At 42.0% G+C, this 20,727-nt stretch overlaps 1 protein-coding gene across 1 annotated transcript in view; it reads right to left on the bottom strand.

Annotated features, from left to right (window-relative positions):
* Nucleotides 1-415: 415 nt before the first annotated feature.
* The window catches only part of SPTBN5 (spectrin beta, non-erythrocytic 5), a 132,000-nt gene continuing 111,688 nt past the window's right edge, over nt 416-20,727 (bottom strand). The window contains exons 52-64 of the mRNA XM_026651316.2: nt 20,332-20,487; nt 17,752-17,969; nt 15,502-15,691; nt 14,141-14,317; nt 12,922-13,026; nt 11,778-12,386; nt 8,450-8,521; nt 6,835-6,921; nt 6,309-6,400; nt 5,985-6,070; nt 4,203-4,338; nt 2,665-2,792; nt 416-1,076 (exon numbers count right to left, since the gene is read on the bottom strand). Of these exons, the coding sequence (XP_026507101.1) occupies nt 931-1,076; nt 2,665-2,792; nt 4,203-4,338; nt 5,985-6,070; nt 6,309-6,400; nt 6,835-6,921; nt 8,450-8,521; nt 11,778-12,386; nt 12,922-13,026; nt 14,141-14,317; nt 15,502-15,691; nt 17,752-17,969; nt 20,332-20,487 (2,202 nt within the window). The 3' untranslated portion in view covers nt 416-930. The remainder of the gene's footprint in view (nt 1,077-2,664; nt 2,793-4,202; nt 4,339-5,984; nt 6,071-6,308; nt 6,401-6,834; nt 6,922-8,449; nt 8,522-11,777; nt 12,387-12,921; nt 13,027-14,140; nt 14,318-15,501; nt 15,692-17,751; nt 17,970-20,331; nt 20,488-20,727) is intronic.

Genomic DNA, 20,727 nt, shown 5'->3' with positions numbered 1-20,727 from the left:
TGCAAGAATCTGGCAACACCTGAAAGTTTAATAGGAGTAGGAAATATTCCTCTCTCTCTTTCCATAGTGACAGCTGAAAGCATTGCAGAAACGATTCTTGTCACTTCATGGAATGATTCCATACAGAGTGCCACTCACAACAGTAATGGCAAGCTGTGTGCATTTAAGCTGTCACAACTGTACACAATGGAATCAACAGCACCTTTCTTTTAGAACTTAGAGGTAAACTAAGGGGGAGAGGGATAGCTCAGTGGTTTGCGCATTGGCCTACTAAACCCAGGGTTGTGAGCTCAATCCTTGAGGGGACCACTTAGGGATTTGGGGCAAAATCAGTACTTGGTCCTGCTAGAGAAGGTAGGGGGCAGAACTCAATGACCTTTCAGGTCCCTTCCAGTTCTAGGAGATAGGATAAATTAATTTAATTTAATTTTAATTTAAGACATTGCATGGATACATTATGCGGGGGGAACGGGGTGAATACACTAGTGGTTCATCTATAGAGATTTGGGATCAAAGTGCAGCTTATGCAATAAGTAGATACGAATTCAGTTGTATCTCATCTTGGTCCCTGGTAGACATTAGTCATCATCACACAATTTGCCATGACGGGTGGGGATAAGGAGTATACCAGACATTAGCCAGCACTATTATTTCCTCACATTCATGAGCATTCCATTTAAACAAAAGCCTTCTATAGGCCTGGTAGAACCAGGTACATTGATCCACCCAAGTTCAATTTGTTAAAACTGTGACAGTTCTATTCTTTTCCAAGTGCTGTCTCTTTTCCCAATGCTTGAGCATTCCCTTCTCCCATACACATTTCACTTGCTCACTATCCATCTGGACTCCAAGGCAATAGGGTGCTATGAAGGGGAAGAGTCTGTCTCATCCAGAAAACTGAAGAGTGCGCGCTCTCTTGTGCTGCTGCTCTTACTTTTTGGAAAAAAACTTTTGAAAGACATTCTTATCTTTCTTGTGTTTCTCCTTCCTGCCCTCAATCGCTAGATCTTCTTTCATCCGGGTCAGTGGATTTGCTAAGCGCTTGGTCTGCACACTCTGATCCTCAGCCTTGGCTCCTGAAAAAGAATTAGTGATGTATTCATTTTCTTGGGATAGGGAACACCGAAATATGGGCTCCTCCTCAGATGTGCATGTCAAGGAGGCTCTCGTTAGGTCTCCCTACAACAGACTAATCCAAGCCATTTCATAGCATTAGCATCCACACCTTAATTCTCAATTGCTATATTCCTTCTTCTCTGCTATTGATTGGTAGAAGCTGTGGTGATGTAACTTTGAATTCCAGAGGGCCCTGGGAGGGGGAGGTGATGCTAGCATGGTACACATACCACTACCCAAAAGTCTAGCGTCCTCTTCATGATACTTCATAGTGCCAGATGCCATAGGTAAAACTCTTCCTTGGACAATGGCTTGTGCCATTAGCCCAAGAAGCAGCATATTTAACTTTTATTCACAGACCTGGAAAGGATAAAGCTTTCCCATTGCAGTGCCCTCTGGTAAAAAGAGCTGGCGCCTCATAATATGGTTGCAGGCTTTTTATGGTATTGCTTTAGTATCATGTAGCTGCTTTGCTGGGTGCACCGTGGAGCACATGGAAGAAAAGCTAACAATTTGTGTATGTTTGACACATCTCAGCTGTAGAAATGTAAGAACTGTGAGAAAGACCAACAAACAATGAGAGCATGAAAGGACTTTGTACAGACACTATTATTGGAGGTGACTTTTTCAGCTCTCATCACCTCTGAAGGACTCCCAATATGTTTCCTAGTCAATCTAAGAATAATGATAATTATTGATAATGAACACCTATTTGATACTTTGTTTTCCCCTCTTTGTTCAGTGTGTGCCCTCAGGTCTTATATACTGCACCCTATTCAAACCCAGCTCTGGACACAGAACCATCACTTTTCTCATAGGCTTTTCTGTGAGGCTCACCACTACAGTATCTGAGTGCCTCGTAAACATTAACATTACTAGAAACAAACATGAATGAATTTATTTTCACAACAGCCCTCGGAGGTGAGGGATTATCATTCCTGTTTTTACAGATGGGAAACAGAGGCACAGAGCCACTACGGTCAAACATGAGCACTATCCACTGAATGAAGCAGGGGTCCTGTGGAAAAAATAGTATGTCATCATGTAATTAAAGGTTGTCATGACGCATACGCACCAGACAGCTGAATTAAGGTTGCACATGAAACCTGAATTCTGGCATTTCCTAATTTTTGAGTACTGGACACTGAAAGCCTCACCTTCTTTTGACATAGATTTATGTGTGTTTAATCTATATATAGATACAGATATATCATGAGAGACTGAGAGAGAGCCTGAGAACAAGCACCCTGTATTTCAAAATCCCAATAAAGAGAAAACTACTGTCGGAGTGAAACCAGAAGACAGGCAGATCTACGGCATGTGAAGTATAATGATCAACTAAAATAAGCTCCTGGGGAAAGACACTAAGTCAAAATGTATCAGTAAATTTCCAGAGGAAGTGAAAAAGCAGAGGGATTAAGACATAGCCGGGAAGGGTGTGGCGTATATTGGGTGATACAGCATTTTCCTCTTTCTACATTTTGAAACATGATTTCTCAATCTCAGTACTGTGCTTCTCACACAGATCAAGACAGAGTTTCTTATTACCCATGTCTGCAGGGTTCTGGACAGAGGTGGAGCTTGGTGTCTTCATAATCCCATGTGTGTCTCCCTCGGATTCCCTGGGAACGTTTGCAGATTCTTTCTCTTGCCTGAGTTTGAAGGAAGGAGTTCTCCTGTCAACAAATAGCACCACAGAAACTCAGTGACATTTCAGACATGAATTAAATCAGTAAGTAAAAGTAAGTATTCGGGAACAATTCAGTCATGCAACCATTTCAAAAGCAAAATAACCACCGGACAGAAGAGATGTGTTGTATATACATATGTGCATTAATATAGCCAGTCTGCAATACAGAATAGGAGTAACTTTGCAAAATGCACCTACCCATTCACCTCTGGTGAATTACTTTATTTGAAGGACAAATAAAATATCAGTAATTATTTTATCATTGTTCATCACAATGGAATAATGGGGGCAAACAGATTTTGTGACTGGGCTGGAAATATTCTTGACAATTTTGCAAGTCTGATACTAGTCACTAGGTTTGTGTTACGTCTTTTGGTCAAACAGTCAGTTTCCCATTTATCTGAGTGGGAACAACAGGAGTAAATCTGTGTTTGTACAGCAATCACAGCTGGTACTCATTGACAATCTATACAGAGAAGAAGGATGGTCTTGTGCTTCAGGCACTGGACGGGATTCAGGAAACCTGCATTCATTTCCTAGCTCTGCAGTAGACTTCCTGTGTGACCTGGGGTAAGTCAAATCTCTCTATGCCTCACTAGTCAAAATGAGGAGAATAATTCTGCCCTACCCCACGGGGGATTTGCAAGAATAAATTCCTAAATATTTGTTGAGTTACTCTCGTGATGGTAAGGACACTCTCTGCAATTCTCTGGTAAACTCCGTGAAATCTCTAGCAATTATAACGTTGCAGTTCTAATCACATTAACAGGCATGAGATGGTGAGTTCTCCTGCAAAACACAAGGAGTCGGCTGGGACAATCAAACTGGTCTTTTTGGTTTCCATGATACCGTGTGTGCTATAGCATTCCAGGAGCCTATGGGTTTTCACAGGTCTATGGCTCACACAGCTCATGAAGTTTAGACGCATGGATCCTCCCAGTACAATAGACTAGACAATAGGGGCTGTTTTCACGTCATAACTTGTAGGATTTCTGCACACTCCATTTGCAGCAGAAATGGATTTACAGATTTTCTACCACAGAGACACAAACAATATGTTCAAATGCTACATTTGGATTCTCAGATTCACACTTGAATATGTAAAGAGGCCATTGTGTGCCTAGTTTTAGTTCATCACCCAAGGGGAGGATTTGGATGACCTTGTTAAGGACCCCTATTGGAAAATTGCATTTAGCATGTTGTAACTGTCAAAATGGACTGAATCAGAGAAGTTACTGCATAATATAGTCCTGGGGCTGTGTGCTACTGAAATACTGAAAACTGAGCTGGTCTTTTTAATACCAAGCCTGTCTATCTGGCATCATCCTGTATTCGAGCACTGCCTAGCTACTAGCAAGAATGAAATCAGACCAGCTCGGCAGTATACAGTCCCCACCTGGGTAGTAAGCCTCTGCTGGTTTGTCTTTCAGCGGGCCCTCCACCTGGGACGTCCCAAGGTCTGGTCTGAGGACTCTCTGTATTTGGAGCGACTGGTTGTGCCATCAGCTTAGAACCATGACTGTTACTGTGGCCTGCAAGGTCAAAGAAAATACAGGAAACATGTTTGAATCAGAGATAGAGGCAGAGTCAGTCATTCCTATATCCACTGCATATTTCTTTGAGCTGCAGGTATCACTGCATTCCTGTCCTTTTTCATTATGCCACAGAAGCCATCACTGCTTACTGAGGTTTTCAGAATAAGGATTGGATGCACAAGGGAGCAACCAAGAGCCAAGGGCCCTGTCTACATGAAGGCTGGAAAAAATGTAAGAAGCCATTGCACATTTCTCCCCAGCCAGTATCTTGACTCAAGCCACACTACAACCAAGAGGCTGCTTTCAGTGTCACTCTGGGGACACTATACTGTGAGGTGCCCAAGGGTATGTCTACATTGCAATTAAAAACCCATGGCTGGCCCATGCCAGCTGACTTGGGCTCATGGGGCTCGGGCTAAGGAGCTATTTAATTGCAATGCAGGTGATCAGGCTCAGGCTGCAGCCAGGGCCTTGGACCCTGAGAGGTGGGAGGGTCCCAGAGCTCAGGCTGCAGCCTGAGCCAGAATGTCTACACCACAATTAAACAGCCCCTTAGCCTGAGCCCCATGAGCCCAAGTCAGCTGGCATGGGACAGACATGGGTGTCCTATTGCAGTGTAGACGCACCCGTCACGTCAGCTATCAAGTGCCTTGGTGTGTACTGTTCTCTATGGGTAACACACACGAGCAGGGATCCTAGAAAACTTTGTCAGGGAAAAATGCGAAAAAACACGGAATTTGCATTTTTACAGAGAATCTTTAGTTTTTATATTTTGTGAAAAAATAAAAACATATATTAACTATTAACTACATTTTACTGAAAGTACCAGTGTCACTTATTCAATGCATGCAACCTCACACTCTTGTGGTTGATTTTTGAATGCACTTTAAATTTGTATAGCTAAACATACTCCAATAAACTGCTTCCCGCACACAGAGGTTAGTTACTCAACGGCATAGCAGGGTTCATGTTTTAATGCATCTCAGATTACATGTCAGCCTCCAGACATGAGTAATTAAAGTTATGAAAAGATGCCAAAAATTGTAAAAATCACTGCTAAAGACCGTGTCACTTGGCAAGGACAAATTTCATGTGGATGGTAATGTGCTGTTCTGTACTGTATGCAGCAAGGCTGTAGATTACATTCAAAAGCAAACAATTGTAGAATACATGGAAAGCATTAAACTTAAACTGAATGCAAAGAAATGAAAACAAGAGGCTGAAACAGCAGGGCCATCGACAACAGTAAAGAAACAATGCACTGTGACTGGATCATTCTGTTAATTTTATTTTGTAATAATGATTGATGGCACTGGTAGGCTTTGAACTTGCTTAAAAATTGGAAATATATCAATAAAACATTGTGTTCAACTGATACCTATATATATTGTGGCTCGGGAAGTTCAGTGTTTCATTTTAATTGTGGAAAAACACGGATTCTTATGGGGTTTTTTTAAGTCACAGACTTTTTTTTTTTAAATCATAGAAAACTAGGCTCCCCACAGATGAGACACTCAAACACATTTAAAGGAAAAGCACCACACAAGGGACAGCTTGTGATTTCAACATCCTTTAGTTCCTCACCCCTCCTGTCATCATCACTAAACTAAACAATTACCCCTTAAAAATGAATGATGATCTACCTATAGCACTCCTAAGTGCTTGTATCCATTCATCCATCAGCTTCTGAGAAGGTGCTGCAAAGTAGTATTCTGCCCCATCACTCAACCTGTAAACAGCAGGGATAGGAAGAAGGGCATTCAAATTAGTCTAAATGTCTACATTATTGTCCTATTGAGAAAGGCAGGAACTGCAGTATCTGCAAATTCCTACACAGACAGCACTCTTCAGCTTTGCCATACCACAACGTTTTCTGAGATAGGCTTGGATGAGTATGGCTGCGAGTAGTTGCAACATTGCAGAGCAGCCAGACCTGTTTTGCTAGCAGGTCTATGCATATGATTTACCGTAAATGAAAGGTGTTCTCTTTCCTGGCATAGTCAGTCAGCCTCTCACACTTGGCACCAGCAACACTGATTGATGGGATTGTGGTTACGTTCTGAAGGAGGAAGAGATTATAATGAATGTCCTAATTGCCCTTCCTTTTAGGATTCAATCTCATCCACACACTGTGAGCACACACTGATACCATCATTCATACTATTCCTAACACTGTCACTAGGTCCCCTGGTAGGAAGAACTATACAAAATCCATCCTTCATACAGTTTGAAGAACTGGTACTTGATTGTGTCTTGAAGGCATTAATCAAACAAGAGAATGTTCAATAAATCTCAAAACCCCTTTTCTCAACCTTATGGCTGGAAGCTGCACCAATCAGACTAAGTTTCGATCAATTGATGCATGAAAGAAATTAATCCCCTTCTAATCCTATGTTTTCTTTTTAAAGAAATTGGGAGATTAGAATGGAAAAACAGGGAACAAATCTTAAACCACCTTTGGAGATTACCTGATAGATTCAAGAAACAAATTACCTTGGACACTTCCGTTTCATCATTGTAGAAGTCAAGTTTTTGTTTGTTGAGTTTTACATAATAGGAGTTCCAAGACCTTGAGTGTGGCTACATGAATAAAGAGGATAATAAAATGTAATCACAATGGTATCTGTAGTTACATCAATAACATCCATTTCTATATGCAGTTTCTAGCCATGCAACTTGGGGCTGGGACCTCATCAGCTCTCACGAGCCAAGAATGGTCAGCCTAGGCTATTTCTAAGGAAACCCAATGCACTGTAGGAATTGGTTTTAGTGATTCCATCAGTGGAGCCACTTAAGTCAGTGCTGAACTAATGACACAGCCTGGTGGAAGCAGGCACTAAACAGTTGGTTCCTTCTATCTTTTAGGAAGGATATAAACCCAGCATTTTATTTCTGCTTGTTGAAGACACCATTTCACTTTATCTAATTGGAGAATTGGCTCTAGTGCGCTATCCATATTCCAATTTTGGCCATTATAATCTGCCTAAAGTTTCAATGTAGTGTGGATATCGAATTCTTCCCCACTTACTGGGCACTGTTTTAAAAGCAGCTGCTACTTTCCACCCCAGAAGGTGGTTGTATGTCAGCAACAGGTGACACATTTGTGAAGTGTTATGGGACCCTTCTGGATGGAAGGTGCTGTCTAAATGTAAGATGATATTATTTTATTGTGCCAAGAGTTGTCTGGTGAATGAGAGAGGAAGGGGGAATTGTTAAGGAAGATATGAGGAGAATTTATGTTATGAATTTATTCTATTTCTTTTTTGGTGGGTGGGTGAGATGAGAATTCACTAACATAGTTAATGTAACTTGGGGTTTCACTTGTGTATCCTCAACAGGGTGACAGTAGATTCTATTTTGCATACGAAATAAAGACCAGTGTGGATTTGCTTAGGTCAGGTTAAAAGTTTCAGATAAAGAATTATTCCCAGGGAACAAACAGTCTAAGAGTCCTGTCTATGTCCAAGGCCCACACAGACTCTGTTAACAAAAATCTATGCACTGGTAGATAGTGACTGAGAAAACCTGCACAGAAATTTCCCAGCTGTGGTAAATATACCACCACTACTTCACTGATGCAAGCCCTGCCCTGGAAATGGACTTATATTTTAGGGTAAGAGGGGAATTCAAGCTTTAATTTCATTCAGCCTTGGACATGCTGAAACTATCTCACCAATTTACTACCCAACCATCAACTGGAAGAAACACCTCTTCTAATATGAGCAGAAATTAATATCCAAGCTAATTAAATTAGAGGCTCTCTCTGCCATCAGGGCTTCACTCTTTTTGAAGGGGATTTTAGTCTACATGTTCATTTAGTCCCAGGTTCCAGTAAGTGCCCCATCAATGGGAACTAAGCCTGAGCTGGAAGATCCCTCAGGTAAGTGAATTCAGACATCTTGTTCATTCCAGGCCTCATCTAACACCCACTGAAGTCAAGGGAGTCCTTTCACTGGCTTCTGTGGGAACTGTATCAAGACCTCGGTTCTGAGAGCCTTCCCAGTGAAGGTTCACCGCCCCTCCCCCATCCCCCAGTCAGGTTCTGTAGCTATTTGGTCATAATGTAAGGAATGGTGGCTGAACATGAAGTGAGTGCATTTGATTCTACCTGCTTCCGTCCTGGAAGAAGCTGGTCTCTTTTTTCTAGTAACCCCTCCATGTTCTGGTGATTTACAGAAACCTGAAACACACAAGGACATTACAGTTTCACTTCGAAGAAGTCTTTTCAAAACTTCAGAAGCAACTGTGAGATATATCCCAAACAGGCCATTGTTTTCCCTTTAGCCTTTGCCTTTTCTATGCTCCTGGAAGCCCTCTGTAGATCACATACAGAAATCTAATTTAGTGCCTGAATGAAGATGTTTCAGACCTACACTGGACAATCTACTCATATGATTAGTTTCACCACAGTGTACCAAAGGTCAGCTTACTTGGAGTGATACTGCATTTTGTGGTGTAATATAATGTGACTATATGAAAATATCTTAGCAGGTATGTTTTTATGCAATGCTTAGAAGTGAATCTGAATCCTTCACAAAATATTTTACTTTGGTTGCTGTCATCTAGATCCTGCCCGAAGGTCTGCCCAGGGATCTGACTCTGGCACTGTGTGGTAGAAGAGACTGCTGGAGAAAAATAACTGTTTTATGGTTCTGGATGCTAATTTGCACTACTATAATTAAAAATTATTATTTAAAAATTAAACAACCATAGTATTTTATAATACATATGCAATATTTTAATATATTTCTATAACAATTTATTATGCTGTTCTGGCATGTCTGGGGATCAATGTCATTAACACTACCATTCCGCTTATTCACCAATAAAATACCATTAAGAGATCCTTAAAAATCCGCGTATGGTCCCTCTTAATGTATACCTATATCTGCTAGTACTGGTCTGACCACTTATTGTAGATCATCAGTGTAATTGTATAATAAACTTTAACTAGTTAACGTACTTCTCTAAATAATCTGTTTTGTCAATATATCCTCTCATACATGAGTCCCTCCATTCTATTTATCATCCCTGCTGCCTTATTTTGTACTCTCTGCCTTCTAGTGTTACATTTCTGCATTCCAATGAGGTAACAAAACCAGGATACTGTATTCCAAATGTAATCTCAGTGTTTCCATGACTATTATGCTGCTGCTTACTGATTTACACGCTATAACTCTCTTAAAACAAATCAAGCCAATATTCTATTAGCTTTCTTTACTGCTGTTGCAAAAAATAATCCTTTGTTTGATTGTTATATGGCAATTTGTATTATAACATCATCATTTAGCATTCAGAAAAGGGTGCTGAATTGCACAGAGATTGATAATAGAGAAAAAAACAACCAGTATATTACAGGTGGTACAGGTAGCAACACCTACAGTTCAGATTCCCCAACATTTTTCATAATATTAACCTGCTTTAATGTGCTCATAACTTTGCCAAACTTTAATCATTCAGGCTGAAATTTTTGATTCTGGGTGGCTGCCTGAGGCTGAAGCTTTTGGAAAAAATGTCAGTAAAACTGGTTCAACTATTCTCAAAATGAGGTACGTGAAAAATATATTGTTTTGCTCATTTTAAAAAAAGACTGGGAGTTAGAGAAGAAGTTGAAGAAGGTGGCACAAGTGGAAAGATTGGGACAAAGAGCCAAGGGAGGAGGGGGCAGGTAGAGAAACTAGGACCGTATCATAAAGACTGTATCATAATTAGGCTTGAAAGGACTGGATTTTTATCAGTAAATGTCGATTTCACCATACACACACAAACCAAACAAAAAAAAAAAAATTCTATTGATAATCAAAATTTACAGATAGGCAAAGTAAGAAAAATGATGCTTAAGAACTTACTAGAGTTTGTTTTAAGGATATTTACTTTGTATGTTTTGACATATGATGTGGACAATTTGTATTTTAATGGCTATAAAGCTTTAACTTTTTGAATCTCAATGTCTACTGTCATTAAACAATTATTGTCTCACCCCCCATTGTCTAACCCCCCCCATAATTTCTTCCCACTGAAAATTTATATGAATAAAAATCTAAAACAAATGCTTAAAAATAAGCATCAATATTATCCATCTAAATTATTTAAAAAACCCTCAGATTCTGCAAAGCCTAATAATAATGCATATGCACAAAGAAGCCAGGTTAAGGTTGCACAGACAACCTTTATCCAATCTAGAACTAATTGAAAATTTTCCAATGAATCAGGTTTCCCCTGGAAAATGCTGATTAGACAAAATTGAAACATTGCAGGAGTCCATTGATTTTGTCAAAAATTTCTATGAAAAGTTATTGAAATGATTCATTTCCACTTTATCATTTTGGGATGAAATGAGATTGAGAAATCTCAGAATTTCTCAAAGGAAGGAAATTCTATTTTCCAGTCAGCTCTAATTCTAGCATTTATTAACATCTGGATGCTTAGTTTGAGACCTTAGTAAAGTTCTTTAATGTATTTTTTAATGTATTAGGACATTAGGGTGACCAGATGTCCTGATTTTAAAGGGACAGTCCTGATATTTGGGGCTGTGTCTTATATAGGCGCCCTTGCCCCCCACCCCCTGTCCCGATTTTTCATACTTGCTGTCTGATCACCCTATAGGACATAAAACCTTTACTGTTCAAACTTGTTCTAGCTGACTGCATAATTAAATCAATAGTCTTTTTGTGTATCAGTCTCCTTCAATCTTACACAAAAAACCCACCTGTGTGCAGTCAAATCAGGTAGCTACATGTAAAATATAAATTACTGAAGGCATAAGATTATCTAGTTTGGCACTCACTATTTGCACAAGCAAATGAGAGGTTTAGTGGATGCAACTGCGCAAACGTGTTTTCAACAGCCAAAAATCTGGTCCTATTCATTAATATTTGCATTTTTCAATTAAGTTGGTCTATTCTGAATGCTATTTGTTATTCATTAAAGTGAAGAGTGATATATGACAAGATATATTTTCTGGGACATAAATTCAATTAAAATATTGCTGGACAAGATTTAACCTAACAGTCACATCATGGGGATTAGCTAGCATGCCAAGAATGTATAAAGAAAATATCAGTCAGAATAGATGCTTCTTGGCTTCAGGGGAAAGACGTTTTTGTGAGCAACATACTCCCCGTAGTGAAAGAGAGAGAATAGCACTCATTGCCATATTAGGTAGCAGTAATGTCTATAGAAGTGAGGCATTTAAAAAGTTTCCATAGACTGCAGGCATACAACTGCTTCATATCACTATCTTTCTGGATAATTTAGAAAGTATATAGCAAAGGCACATTAAGTGTTTCTTGCTGTTTGGGTCCACTAGGGATATATGTGTATATGGTCAATCTTTGTAGTTTTCTCACACTCCTTATGTTGGCTAGTAAGATATAGATCTGGGTATTGCTTCAATGGGGTGGCTGTAGAGGTTCTGTGAATGTAGATGAACTTACCAAAAGGTCATTTTCTGACCTCTCAAGAGAGGAACTGGACTGTGGTGAATGTGGAGAAACATCTAATGAACTTTGGCTAGACCTAGGAGAAGTCTTCACAACTTTTATTTCCAGGTTAGAGACGGGGCAACTGCTAAGGTTTTTCTCACGGGGTGATAAGAGGTCCTTGGAATATGGTTCTAACAAACTGGTGTCACTTTGTCTGTTTACTGGACTGGGAGGAGAGATGTGGCTTCCCAAGGACGTGACTTGCAGGCCCATCAGTTTTGGCGTAGGTTGAGTGTTAATCTCACTGAGCCTCCTCACAGCTTTCGTTTCTCCATTGGTGCTGGGCAACATCTCTGGATTTTCCCCAGACCCAAATTGCTGGAATGCCTCTGTGGACTTTTGGACTGGAGAGACAATAGTTTCAAGGGGACCCCTCAAGGCGAGGCTGGGTGAGGAGGACAGAGATGGCAAGGGTCTGGTTCTCTTTATCTCTATCAGTCTTGAGGATGGCGTCCTTCTGTCTGAGGGCTTCCTTCTCAGAGATGGGACCCTAATGATTTTCCCTCTCTCCTTTTGCCCATTTTCCTCAGCATAAATCTGCTTCAGTATCTTCATTTCCCTCTGCAAGACACAAAGGTTACATGTATGACATAATCTATGAGTGCACATGTAAACTGAATTTAGGATTACCTTCAGAAGCATTTTCTATTGGCCTTTATAAAAATGGTATTGGCCTTTATAAAAATGTATCTGACAGCACAGGGCCCAACCTTCTACTATGGATTCCCAGCCCTGGGAACTCTAAACAGCTTGGGCATCTGTAGTCCAAACTGTATTGTCGTCTTGTTCCCAAGGACTCTTCCTATGCTCACAGCCTTCCTTGTTGCCCTCCTGCTCTCGGCAGAGCACCAGCTCCCAGGTCTGCTCTCCCTGGAGTCTTCCTCAGTCAACCTAGTCTTCTCTGAATTACAGTCTGCTCTTATTTTCCCAGCAGGTCTCCTCTTAGTCACCTGATCCTTTACCACTAATCTCCACGTCGGGAGGCGAGCTGAGTTTAGCACAGGAGCAGCAGAGCCCCAACCTCCTAAAAAGGCCATCTCACCCCATGACAAACCCCTGTCTCATGTACTAATCCATCAGTCTTCTTCCCCCTCACCTTTGTTTTCCTGTTCAGCTGTACAAACTTCTCCTCTTGGGCTGCAAGCATCGTCTCAAAGTCCCGGTGTTTCTTCAGTAGTTCCTCTACATCAGATACTGAATCCTGAGTGGAAAAAAAAATCAACAATAGATACAGGAATCCAGTGAGACAAAAATAACTGTTCCTGAAAAGACCACGACTGAGATTTTCAAAACAAATGAGTACATTTAACCACATAACTCCCTTTAAAATTAATGGGAGTTTGCATCTAAATCCCCTAGCTGGCTTTCAAAATCTCAGTCTACACTTCTAAAACAAGTGGTCCATGGGCTGAATGTGGCACATGAAAATAAAGGCTCAGTTGACAAGACTTCTTTCTCCCCAGCTGCTGGCTTTGTCAGCCACCAGCACCCTTACTGGAACCCACCAGTACAGCAATTACGGGAATGCAGTATCTTTCACAGTGAGATGATCCTCTATAAGAGTCACTAATTATTTAAAAATGTTGAGATTCATGTGAAATTTCTCTCCCTCCTTCTCCTCTCTGCTGTGGAATAAAGGCCCTGCAATATCACCACCAGCATGGCTTGCATAAGGTATCGTGATTTCCATGTGGTATCCTGGCTGCTACAGTATAACCAATGGCACCCAGGTTAAATGCCTGGATTCAAGTTTATGCCAGACACGTGGTTTACTCCTGTCTTGCCCCCTGCCAATGATCACTGCAGGGATCTCACAACTGATCCTCTGTTGCCCCTGCATTGGGCCTCCATAGCCAAGTGTGTGGCCACCCGCTCAGCCACCATAATATGGTCATCAAACAGAAAAAAGCTGTTGAAGTTGGTGCAAGAACAAGGATTTCTAGGGCAAGCTGGAAAAGCCATGTACACAAATCTCCCCACCCCCCCCAAGAGAGGAAAAATCACCCCTTCTCTTCAAATCAGGCTCTCTCCCTTATATGAAGGGGTAAGAACCTTCTTCCAGATCCCTGACTAGGCTAAGGAATGGGTAGAAATTCTCCCCAATCTTTTGCCACAACAGGTCACTACCCCATTAGTTACTTTTCCTGCCCCAGGCTAAACCCTTTAAAAGGACATAGTACCTACCTTTTGAGAATCCCAAAGCTGCATTACTCAGCCATCAATGTTTTGACTGTGATTAACGTAAAACAGAATCTCTCAGGGGTGGGGTTACTTGAGATGGTGCATTTTAATAGTGTTATACTGTCCTTACTCACCCCATAGCTAGGATCTGAGAGAAAGCCCTCCTTGGCAGCCAGCCATGCCTCTGCTTGATCCAGCTCTCGCCGTAGTAATTGGATCTCCCAGTTTTCCTCATACAGCTCCTTCCTCAAATCCCAGCTCTCCTTCACCTTCTTCATCAGTTCTGACAGCTCTGACAGTTTTTCCTCAATCTAGGAAAACAACATTTACAATATAGGGAGATAAAAGATCCACTTAGACTTTCATTTGACAGCCATCTGCCTTGTAATTTGATCATGTGACCCGTACATGACCTCCAGAGAACTTTGTGATCCCAACCTAACTTAGAAAGGAAGTTTGAGTCTGCCTTTTGCCTGCCTGAATTAATTTAGCCTCGTACTATATTCTATATCTGTATGCATATTCCGTGTAGCCAGGACCAGTACTTTGCTATATGTTCTTCCAGGGCCACACTTAACTCAGATGTTGCAGTTTGTAACTTATAATACTGAACTAATGGGTACCCACACAACAAGACAAATTCATCTGGCCATGGCATGACAATACTAATTTATCTTTTAATACCAATGGAAAACTGTCTAGTCTTCTCTGCAGCAAAGTTTGCAACAGAAATGGGATCTTTCACAAATTCCAAAGACTCTTAACTTCATGATCTCCAGATCCAATTACAATCTCAAGCCAAGCCTGGGGTCATTGTAATGGTCAAATTCTGAAGTTACTTAGATAACAGGATCTTAGAGTTTTTCAAAGTTACTTCTCGCCCTTTTCTCCTTTGTAAAACTCCTGAAGAATCACACGTTTTCTGAAGTGTGCAAAGACATTACCCCACTCTGTATTTGTTCTATATTGTATTGCATTCTATTTATCCTATTTCTTGTGCATTTAGACAATAAGATTTAAGGGTGGTATTTCTGTGGTACATATTCCCCACTGTATAGTGTGACATAGGCCTACAGCACAGCATAAACAACCACCAGCAATATTTCAATCTAGGTATTGTTGTAATTTTACAGGTTAGTTTCAGAGTCAATTTTGAAGGAGATAGGAACAACTCTAAATGGCGTTCCACTTATTTAGGTCTCTATGCAAAATTTGTCTTCATATTTAATATTACAGAACCTGGTTTTCCTATCTAGCGTCTCTGTTTTGAAGGACAGATTTATGTGAAAACCCCTGAGAGGCATGAACTCTCTGGGGGCGCTGAAGTCTAGTTCCCTCCTGAACACTTACGGAATGTTCTTTATAGGTGGTAGTATTTCTGGCAGCGATGCTTCACTTAGACTTTTATAATATTGTAATTAAGGTGTTTGCCCACTAAGTTTGTTTCCTTACCTGACTCTGATTTTTTAAAATGTTTAACCCGCCATCAGCATACCTCCATGGACATGAAGTGTCCGTTTTTCACTAGGTTGTTTCCTGCCCGCTGCATATCTTCATATTTTAGCCACTGCTTCTCTGTTTCACGCTTATACTCTTCATGGTGCTTGATTAGCAGCTCAGCACCAAGAACATCGCTTGCTAGTTCCTCAGATATCACCAGTGCATGCATCTCATTGGCCCAAACCCTACGGAAAGGAATCAAAAGGCGTCAGTCAACACTGAAAGCTACTGAAGATGAAAATGGAATGACTCACAAACACTCAGACACGCCCACAAGCTTATACATCCACAGATTTACAAGCCCTTATTTACATACAAGGGACACACACATGCACACACTCTGGTAGATATCCACATCCATATGCACATTTACACATTCAAGGGACACATTCCAGTGCATAAACATACACTCAGACATACCCTTGCCCCATCAATAATTATATTATACTTATGGGACAAACATGATACACATTCAGATAGAGAAGGGAATCATGAAACTACATGCACTGAAGAATATCTCCTGTATATATTCACAGTGCTTTTATGCACTGGGCATTTATATGCATACTTAAAGTTTCACATTCTGTCATGCACAAGAATACTTAACACACATACAGGGCACATATACATGAAATCATATTCACTCACAAAGTTAGGCAAAAGCATATACCTACAAGGCCACAGCCTCAACTGGTATAAAACAAGGTAGCTCCATTGACTTCAATGGAGCGGATTTACAGCAGCCGAGGAGCTACCTCACAGTAGGATATCCCCACCTACACACTCTGACAGACAATATTCCTAAACCAAGAACACATTTGTATTCCTGGGAAAATGCTCATAATACTTAATAGAATTGGTCAAACATTTTCTGATGAAACATTTTTCATGGAAAATGCCGTTTCACTGAAATAGAAACATTCTACAGGAATAGGGAGGGAGGGATAGCTCAGTGGTTTGAGCATTGGCCTGCTAAACCCAGGGTTGTGAGTTCAATCCTTGAAGGGGCCATTTAGGGATCTGGGGCAAAATCAGTACTTGGTCCTGCTAGGGAAGGCAGGAGGCTGGACTTGATGACCTTTCAGGGTCCCTTCTAGTTCTATGAGATAGGTATATCTCCATATATTTATAACGTGTAGATGTTGGGGAAAAAAATCACTGTGGAGTGTTTTGATTTTGAAATTTATTTTATGATATAAAAAATTAAAAACAGTTGAAATTAAAATGGAATGGTTTGATTTAATCTGAAAGAAATGTTGCCATTGACCCAAAACAGAATTGTTGTCAGTTCATGGGAAATTTCAAAATTCAATGTTTTGTTCAGATTAGGAACAAAACCCAGTTTCAAAATAATGGAATTTCCTGCAAAATAGAAATTCTGGTACCCACATAGATCTTTTATTTATGCAGAAGGGAAACAACAACAGGCACATGCAAGCAATATTATATCTCTCCCTGCTCCCACACAAAATACTTCAACTTTTGTACATGCCTGAAATAGCTGTGCTAGGATTGCCTGTGAAATGGTTGGGCTGACTCTTACACACAGGGCCAGCTCCAGGCACCAGCGTAGGAAGCAGGCCCATGAAGAGGGTGGCGGCACGTCCGGCTGTTCGGTGGCGGGGCCGTCACTCCGTCTCGGAGCGAAGGACCTGCCGTAGAGCAGCAGTAGAGCTGCCGCCGCTGGCGCCGGCGGTTTTTTTTTTTTTTTTTTTTTTGCTGCTTGGGGCAGCAAAAACGCTAGAGCCGGCCCTGCTTACACATGGGAGCAATGGTGTCTGTACAGCTGCACAGGGATTGGAGTATTCAGATGTGAGGAAAGGACTATGCCCTCATGTAGAATCAGCAATGTTTGGAAACCAAACCCCAAAGTACTGAACTACCCAAACTGCTTGATTTTCCAAGACACTAGAGGTATTATCTAAGTTGTCCAAAATTTGGCGGGTCTGTAACAGTGGGCTGAAATAGAGTGGTATGGTCCCATGTGCTAGACACATCCAGTATCTGACAGGCTCCAGAAACAACCCTATTAGTTTGAACCAAAGTATCTGTTCTTCTCTACAGTGGGGTCAACTCTGGCCACTGCAGCTGAGAAGATGCTTTGCGTTATCATTTAAAGGGAGCTGTAAGCAAGCTGCAGAGAGATGGGGGCAGGGATGGCCTATGCCAAGTGTCTAATTTAGAAGACTGCATTGGGGAAAACAAAAATAAGACCCCATTGCCAGACAAAGGGCCCAACACATACATCAGCTCCCTGCAGTCGTTGAAGTAGACCTGGACCTGTTCTGCCTGGCTCAGCCACTCCTTCCTCTCCACAGACTTCCTGTTCAGTTTCTCCCAGCATGCATCCACCTCTGTGAGTCTCTCCATTATGTTCTCCCTGGCCTGTGGGTAGAGCCGGCTGAGACGCCGAGCCTCCCCTTGGATCCGCTCCAGCTCTTTCGCGATGGCTGCAAGGTCTCTCTGGAACACAGAAGTGATTGATCACAAGATGAAATTGAGAGCATTAGGTTCTGCTTCAGCATTGACACTGCAGGGAAATAATCCTGAAAGCAGATCTCAGACTGTTCTTGACCTTTAGGCTCTTTCCACCCAGTTGATCCCACAGAGTGAGAAATTACCTCATTACTTTGTCTGCTGCCAGTTACCTTCTGGGATTCATCTACATTCACCATTGAACAAGCTTGTTCAGAGCTGTCATGAAGGACACTGCAGTAAGGTAGAAGATACCTTGGGAGTCTCACTCCCTGGGCCAGCAAAAACTGTGTTTCTAATATAAATGATGTATTTGGGGGGAGGTCAGGGAGGAGTCAGCTGCATCAACTGGGGGAGGAGGTACTACCTTGTAATGCAGACCAGTGACACTGGGGCTGGCTTTGAAGGAAGTGGGAAGGAATCGGGTGAGGATTAGGAGAGAGAAAAAGACAGGAATGTAAGGGTGCAGCAATTCCCAGCAGAACATCTGCTTTCCAAAATTTAATCTTTTATTTTTGTTTTGAGAAAGTACCTAGAGGAAGTCTGGCATGTTCAGAACACACCCAATATTCCTTCCCCGCCTCTGCAGCACCCCAGCTGGAGTCTTAGAGATCATCTCAATTCTCCTGCTCTCTAACTCCTTTTTTCACCTCTCCCTCATCTGGCCTAAACATCATAAACACCTACTGCCAGCCCACAGGGATTGCCTGCTCCCAATCCAGAGCCTGACACACCATTTAAGTTGAAAAATAAGGAATTTAGGTACAGCAAAATCTAGGCTCGCCATGCTCCGTGAGGCTAAGTATTACTTCCACAGGACTAGCAATTCCTGCTGGCCTAAGGAGCAAGAAGTCACATCCCAGAATTCAACATGGGCCTTTTGAATGGCGGCAAAATATCAGGCTCCGATGGCCTCTTTTCTACCAATGGGCTGGCAGTCCCAGGAGCCACTGGTATTGCAGTGCTAGAGACTCCACATCCACTTCAAACTAAGGCTTTGAACTGATTTGAGCTTGGGTTGGAATTTAGTTTCAAAGCCTATTAAGTGAAGTGAAAAATACAGTAAGTAGTACTGTGGAACTCCTTGCCAGAGGATGTTGTGAAGGTCAAGGCTATAACAGGGATCAAAAAAGAACTACATAAGTTCATAGAGCAGTGGTTCCCAAACTTGTTCTGCCGCTTGTGCAGGGAAAGCCCCTGGTGGGCCGGGCTGGTTTGTTTATCTGCCACGTCCGCAGGTTCGGCCGATCGCGGCTCCCAGTGGCCGCGGTTCACTGCTCCAGGCCAATGGGAGCTGCTGGAATCGGCAGCCAGTACGTCCCTCGGCCTGCGCCACTTCCAGCAGCTCCCATTGGCCTGGAGCAGCGAACTGCAGCTCCTGGGAGCCGCGATCGGCTGAACCTGCGGACGTGGCAGGTAAACAAACCTGCCCAGCCTGCCAGGGCCTTTCCCTGCACAAGCGGCGGAACAAGTTTGGGAACCACTGTCATAGAGGATAGGTCCATCAATGGCTGTTAGCCAGGATGGGCAGGGATGGTGTTCCTAACCACTGTTTACCAGAAGCTGGGAATGGGCAACAGGGGAGGGATCACTTGATGATTACCTGTTCTGTTCATTCTCTCTGGGGCATGGCATTGGCCACTGTCAGTAGACAGGATACTGGGCTAGATGGACCTTTGGTCTGACCCAGTAGGGCTGTTCTTATGTTCTTATATCATTCCTGCACATGTAGATGACCTCTCCTCCTGCCTCTGTTCTAAAGATGGGCTCTTGGACCTAACCTTTTATTGGCTTCACTGAAGTAGCAAAAAGAGGTTGCAACACCCGATCAATTGTTCACTTTTCCTACAACAGACTGCGTGCTTTCCTCCATGCGGCGCCTTATGCATGGGACACCTTCCCTGAACTAATTTGCAAGGCTACTATGCTCTCCTCCTGCAAATCCCTCCTCAAGACCCATTCCTACTAGGTTGTCTTCACAAATATTCCAGCTGATAATGCTCGTTAATACTGTTTATTTGATTGTATGTTTTATCCCTCTCCCCCCACACTTCAGATTTTGCAGAACCAGGCATTAGCCACTGTTGGAAGACAGGTTACTGGGCCAGATGGACCTTTGGTCTGACCCAGTCTGGCTGTTCTTATGTTCTTACTAATATTGTTTCGTGATGTTAAAAGCAGGATGAAAGGCCTCTTGCATGAGGCACCATAGACACTGCAGTAATGGATCAGACACATTTTCCATAGCTCTGTAAACAGAGCAGCCTGAGATGCCACTGAGTCAGATGCGGGTTTCTTGGTTTTATTCATTTATGTTTTTCAACCTGTGTTTCAAGGCTGTCCGACTTACCTCCACTCCTTCATGCTGGCTGAGGAGGGTCTGCACACCCGGCAGGTCATATCCATAATCATCTATGTCCACCACTGCCTCTTTCTCCTGCATCCAACCCTTTAGCTCATCCACATCGTGGTCATACTGGTGAACTTGCTGGGCTGCTCTCAGATTCTGAACAAAGAAATGGTTCACTAGCAGCATCATCCACTATGCAAGGTGCCACTCTGCTCTGATGCTAAGGAGCCTAAAGTGACAGACTGATGCAAAGTATGGTAACACTGGAGCTGCTGAGCTGTTCAGAGGAACATGGTTCAAAATACTGTAATACACATTTACCTTTATTCCAAGATCAAAAACCTGTTTTTAAACAAACAGCTAAAGCCGCTAAGATATAATAATGTACTTAACTGC

This window comes from Terrapene carolina, unplaced genomic scaffold (genome assembly GCF_002925995.2).
Source record: "Terrapene carolina triunguis isolate 2854851 unplaced genomic scaffold, T_m_triunguis-2.0 Scaffold96, whole genome shotgun sequence".
Lineage (NCBI taxonomy): Eukaryota > Metazoa > Chordata > Testudines > Emydidae > Terrapene > Terrapene triunguis.
The sequence above is the reverse complement of the archived record's forward strand: the minus strand, read 5'-3'. Positions and strand labels throughout refer to the sequence as shown.